The 5,968-nt window shown below is 50.7% G+C and overlaps 1 protein-coding gene across 1 annotated transcript in view; it reads left to right on the forward strand.

The window, feature by feature from the left end:
* The window catches only part of SIGLEC15 (sialic acid binding Ig-like lectin 15), a gene marked incomplete at its 5' end in the record, with an annotated part of 6,159 nt that extends 389 nt beyond the window's left edge, over nucleotides 1-5,770 (forward strand). The window contains 3 exons of the mRNA XM_010180864.1: nucleotides 2,884-3,243; nucleotides 4,243-4,273; nucleotides 5,680-5,770. Coding sequence (XP_010179166.1) covers nucleotides 2,884-3,243; nucleotides 4,243-4,273; nucleotides 5,680-5,770 — 482 coding nt within the window. The remainder of the gene's footprint in view (nucleotides 1-2,883; nucleotides 3,244-4,242; nucleotides 4,274-5,679) is intronic.
* Nucleotides 5,771-5,968: the final 198 nt, after the last annotated feature.

Here is a 5,968-nt window from a genome sequence, read left to right on the forward strand (position 1 = left end):
TGGTAAGAGGGCATGAGAGCCAAAGCCACCCCGTAGGGAGGTGAGAGTGCTACAGGATGCAGAAACCGATGAAATAGTAACAGAAAATGACCCAAGATGGTCTTTCAAAGGGTTGGCTTTTCCTGCTCTGGGGATTATTTATAACATTTGGGCAGGGAATACTCATTGGTAAGGAAATAGCAAGGCTCTGGCTGCTGCGGTAGGAGTCAGCCAAGTCCTGGGCATCCCTTCTCATTGCAGGGGGGCTGGACCAGATGACCTTTAAAGGTCCCTACCAACCCAAACCATCCTGTGACCCTGGAATCCCAGTTAATCCCTGCAGCACAGGATCTGTGCAGGCAGCAGAGAGGCAAGCTGGGCTCAGCAGGCCACGGGGTGCGGGTAAAGATGTCCTTGCCATCAGGATTTGAACTGGAGAACCTGGATGCTGAGTACTCATTAGTGAATGCAAGCACAAGCAGGTCTGGATGGTAACAGGGGCTTGAGAAGTCAAGATACCCAGCTCCCACATGCCATAGATCTGAACTCCTCTGGAGAAGGAAATGTTAAGTACAACCAGCCTGGAAAACAGCTCTGGTCAACAAATGCCAAACATGGGGAGCTGGCAGTCTCTATCAACCCCTAAAGTTCCTTGTGCTCACCCAACCGTTGAGCTGCACCCAGATTAGAGGACACAAGGAGAAGCTTCACCTGCTCTTGAAGGTTCTTACTATCTACAGCTTGGGCTGAAACACTGTTTTGAATCCTAAGAAAACCCTGGGCTCTTACCCATATGTGACTGAAAGCAGCATCTCCAGCTGTCACGGTCACACTTAGCCAAGCACACCCCATTCTGTCCCTCTGAAGAGCACAGAGTCTCAGGCTCCACCAGTCTTTAACAAGGGATCACTTAGGAACCACAAGGGCAATGGGTGAAAAGTCGCACCAGCTCCTTGGAGCAGCTCCTAAACACACACATACAGCATGATCAAGGGTGTCCTTCACTTGAAACAGCTCCTAAACACACACACACACACACACACACATACAGGCTGACAAAGGGTGTCCTTCACTTGGAGCAGCTCCTAACCACCCCACACACAGATACAGTACCCAGGCTGCACCCCACTTTGGGAGAGGGCCCCGATGGTGTGAATGGGAGGGGTTTAATAATGCTGAAAAGGTTAATGTGAACACCAAAACATGCAGACGTGTGACAACTAACACAAATAGCTGTCTTACAGGTCAGTCCTCCAACCTCAAACCCCTCTCGTGTTACATAGACAAGGGGGAAGAGGTGCTGTAGGTGGTTGCCAGCTACATGTTTGCTATCCAGCCTGACCAAAAATGAGATAAATATCAAACTCCTGCTTTCCCTCCATGAGAACGCTCACTTAATTCCCTTCTAGTTTTTGCAATGCCTTTAGGAACCGAATGCATGAAACAGGCCAATGGGTCCAAGATGAGACAAACTTGGTCATATCAGCTATGCTTCCTTAGCAGAATAGACCAAAGATAACATGTTCAGTAGTGCTTTTCTTAACACTTCCACCCCAAAAATGATCTTTACCCCTGTTTGTTCAGTCACACAATCCCACAGGACACAAAATTAGTGGCCGCATCTTTGTATTGGTGTGCTACCCCAAAGCAACCAGGATCCTACACCAGCTATTAGGTGGTCGCTCCAGGGCTGGAAGAACCTATCAAAAATAGGTTGTAGCAAAGAGTGGAAATGATCCCTGTCAATAATTTGCCAAATCTGGCAAGTTTCAGGCAAAGGGCACGCACAAATGGACCCCTTTGCACATGCTTTGGAGGTCAGAGACCAAGGGAACAGCCAGAAGATGCTCGCAGGAGAGCGTCATGGTCACCTTGTCACAGACCATGTGCAGATGCAGTCTGGAAAGGTCACCAGCTACACCTGTGTCCACGTAGCAGATAGCACTGAGCTGTGATTCATGGTGCAACTGCAGAAATAAAAACATCTTCATGGGTGATTGCACTGCCACAGCCTCTGCCATCCACCACCATGGAAGGTCACAACAGCCCCAGTTCACCAAAGCTCAGGAAACTGCATAAGGCATTACAGGTGTAAAACACAAATAGAGTACATGTCCCTGCAGCCAGGCTCTGCTGGGTGAAGCACTTGGCTCCTCTACACAACACAAGCAGGGTGGGAAAATCCAGGGAAAGAAAGTGCCAAGAAAAATGAGGAAGGGGAGGTCTGATCCCAGTGTTACCCTGATAGAACACACCGAGGGTCTACCAAGACAGACTCACAGAATGGTAGGGGTTGGAAGGGACCTCTGAAAATCATCCAGTGCAACCCCTGCCAGAGCAGGATCACCAGAGCAGTCACACAGGAACACGGCCAGGGCTTTGGGTGTCTCCAGACAAGGAGACTTCACAACCTCTCTGGCCAGCCTGGGCCATGCTCCATAACCCTCACAGAAAAGAGGTTTCTCCTTATGATTAAGTCAAACCTCCCATGTTCTGGTTTGTGACCATTGCTTCTTGCCCTGTTGCTGGACGCAACCAAGAACAGTTTGGTCCCATCCTCCTGATCCCCACCCTTGAGATATTTATCAGCATTAATGAGATAACCCCTCAGTCTCCTCTTCTCCAGGCTGAACAGCCCAAGCTCTCTCAGCCTTTCCTCACATGGGAGATGCTCCAGTCCCCTCATCATTTCAGTGGCTTTATACTGGACTCTCTCCAGTCATTTCTTGAACTAGGGAGCCATGAGGGCACATTGCTGGCTCATGGTCAGCTGCTGTCCACCAAAACCCGTAGGTCCTTCACCCCTGAGCTGCTATCCTAAATGATCAAGCACTCGTTACAGGGGTATTGCGTTAAACCTTTGAAGCCTGACACACTTTCCCTCCCCTGTGACCACTTCTGCAGCTGCTCCCAGGATCATCAACATCAGCGTCAGCTCCAACGGGGATGGCACCTTCCAGGCCCGCTGCACTGCCGAGGGGGAGCCAGTGCCCACGCTGACCTGGACCGGGCCCCCCGTCAGCAACCTCACCTCCACCACAAGCACCAACCACCGCGTCACCAAGGAGCTGCGGTTCCTGACCCACGACGGGAAGTACACCTGCACTGCGGCCAACAGCCACGGGAGAGCAGAGGGAGCGGTGTACTTCTACAAGTTCAAAGCATCCAACAGCTTCTTCTTCCTCATCCTCATCTTCGCACCACTGGGAATTAAGGTGGTTGTTTTCTTGGTGATACTGGGCTTCCTCGCCTTCTCCAGAGGAGGTACGTGTCACCGTTTGCCTCTGTGTTCTTCCTCCATCAGACTGGTAACCAGCGATGGGACCTGACAGAATAAGTCAGGCAGGAGGGGTTGGGTTTGGTTTGGTTTGTTTTTTTTAAACTATTTTACGATTTTCCACCCTAGAAGGGTGGAATTTCTAATGGGAAATCTAAGAACAAGTGAGAGGGACCTCCTGGCTGGCTGGTTGTCTTCGTTTAGGCAGTTATTCTATCACCCAATGACCCCTTCCCACCTGAAGAAAAGGAAAGGAGACCCATGGGCTGAAATTAAAACAGATTTAATAAAATAATTTAAAAATCCCTAATAATAATACCAATATAATGTGCACAAAGTTATACTCACCTCATACAGTAGTCATGGGCTGTGTGCTCCCAGAAGGGAATGCTAAATAACAAATACTGCAAGCACCACAGCTCCAGGGATGGTCACGAGTGGGGGAGTAGGCTTTGGGAGCAGAATGACAGGCGAGACCCTCCAGAGATGAGAACCACTGAGGAAAGCACTCCAACCTCAGCAACCCACCCAATTTATGGTCACACCAAGGCCACGAGAGCAGAGAAGCCCCAGCTCATAGAAAATGAGCATCAGCTGAGGGATGAGACCTCCCCAGGAAGCCCAGAGGCTGCTGGACCCCAACCCACCATCCCTGCTGTGCCATGGTATGGGGAGGAGAGGGCCAGGAGGGGCTCTGGGCTCTGCCTCTCAGAGATGTCACATATCTGATATCAACCCCTTGAGAAAGCCACTGCTTGCCTCAAACTGTAGAAGCTGTAAGACAAATCAGAAACTTTTTGCTGCTTATATTCTAATGCCAAATTCCCACTCTCACATAGGGGACCACACACCTGACAAAAGGTCTTCTCCCCATTCACGGGGGTGCCGCCACCACCCTCCAGTGCGGTTTCCCAACAGCTCTAAGTCAGCTGTGGCTCCACAGCTCACTCACATTGCTAACCCACTTCTTCCTTCCCACTTTACAGGTCCCTCCTCCGCCCCATCCAGCCTGGCTCGGTAAGGCAATCTCCTGCCTTCTACTTGTGTTAGGAGGGTGGAGATGGCTAAGAAGAGAAATGCAACGTGGCCTTGGTCTCGGCAACAACTTTTTGGCATAAAAGCAGGCTCCTGGGACAAGGACAGGGTTGGGGAGATGGCCAGGAGAGCCAGTGTGAGGGATCAAGGCTTGGAGGGAGGAGGCTCTGGCTTGGGTACAGCTGATAACAGACCCAGTTGATGTGAGGATGTGGGACTGGGGCAGCAGGTTGGAGAAACCACGGCACATGGATGCAGCAAAGGCCTAGCAGAGGTTTAGGTGAGCCATAGGCCCAGAGCCTGGTAGGAAGCCACATTAGCAAAAGAACCACCCACCGGAGGGACAGACGAGGGGGACAGGATGGGATGGGGTCTGCACCAGGCTGAGGAATGATGAGCAAGAGGGGAAACTGCAACAGAAGCCTTCCCCTCCCTCAGGATCCCAGTCTCTACTGGGGCAGAAGAAAGGCTCACATCAAAGCTGATGAGATTTGTAAAGTGTGGAGGAGGTATGGAGATGCAAAACAGCCCAGCTCAGGGCCAGTCCAGGTGTGGCAGGGCCTAATTCATTGGCTGGTACCCACACCACACTCCCACTGTACCCTGGCACTTCCCATTGCCCAGCACACCACCATTTGATAGCTGTGGTGGCCAAGCCAGGAAGGGATGGGGAAAAAACCCCCAGACTAAACAACAAAACCAACTCTTAGGCTAAACCTAAAGAAGCCGTATCTGAGGTCAGTGTAACTCCATCTGCCTGGGGCTACTCCCTTCCAACCTGAGTTACCCCTGTGGGATGTCTCCTTCCCACACCTTATTCAAGAAAGATGGGCATTTCATAGCTGTGGTGGCCAAGCCAGGAAGGGATGGGGAAAAAACCCCCAGACTAAACAACAAAACCAACTCTTAGGCTAAACCTAAAGAAGCCGTATCTGAGGTCAGTGTAACTCCATCTGCCTGGGGCTACTCCCTTCCAACCTGAGTTACCCCTGTGGGATGTCTCCTTCCCACACCTTATTCAAGAAAGATGGGCATTTCAGATCAATACTACAGTTAAATTTGTAATAACTATTTGCAAAAGCATAGTTTTGCTGATTTAACAGTGTCTAAACCATTCTGCACCCTTGATTGTATTTGTTTAAATACATAAGTAGATAAAGCTTGAAAACCAAGATCCTCCATGCTCTACATGAGCAGATCCTTCTCAGAAGGGGTTTGCACAATCCCCTGAGGCTCTGAGCAGCAGGGCAGCAGCAGGAGTTAACGCTAACGGTGCAGGAGATCAGTCTGGATGCTTTAAGATGTAAAACATGAGATGCAACAGCCACTTATGAGGTCTAGAGCAGCCAGAAATGTGTCCTCACCTTGTCCCCTTCTTCTACTGCCAGGCCACAGCCGCAAGACTCCACCTACGAGAACTTTGACCGCAGGCACAGGGACCAGACTTTGCCGACAGAAAGAGCATCAAGACGCAGCTGAGGACATCACCCAGTTTGGGTCCTCTCTGCTCTGTACAAGGGGCCTTCCCCAGGGACCACAAGACTGCGTTGACTGATGCACAGGAGGGCCAGCAGGCCTTGCAGGTGCATGGTTTCCATCCCTGATGCTGCTTAAAACCAAGAGAAGCCTCCAAAGGGAAGAGAGAAGGAAGAAAAGTGAAAACAAAGAGGGATGGAG

The sequence above is a fragment of the Mesitornis unicolor genome, unplaced genomic scaffold (genome assembly GCF_000695765.1).
Source record: "Mesitornis unicolor isolate BGI_N332 unplaced genomic scaffold, ASM69576v1 scaffold7323, whole genome shotgun sequence".
NCBI classification, from domain to species: domain Eukaryota; kingdom Metazoa; phylum Chordata; class Aves; order Mesitornithiformes; family Mesitornithidae; genus Mesitornis; species Mesitornis unicolor.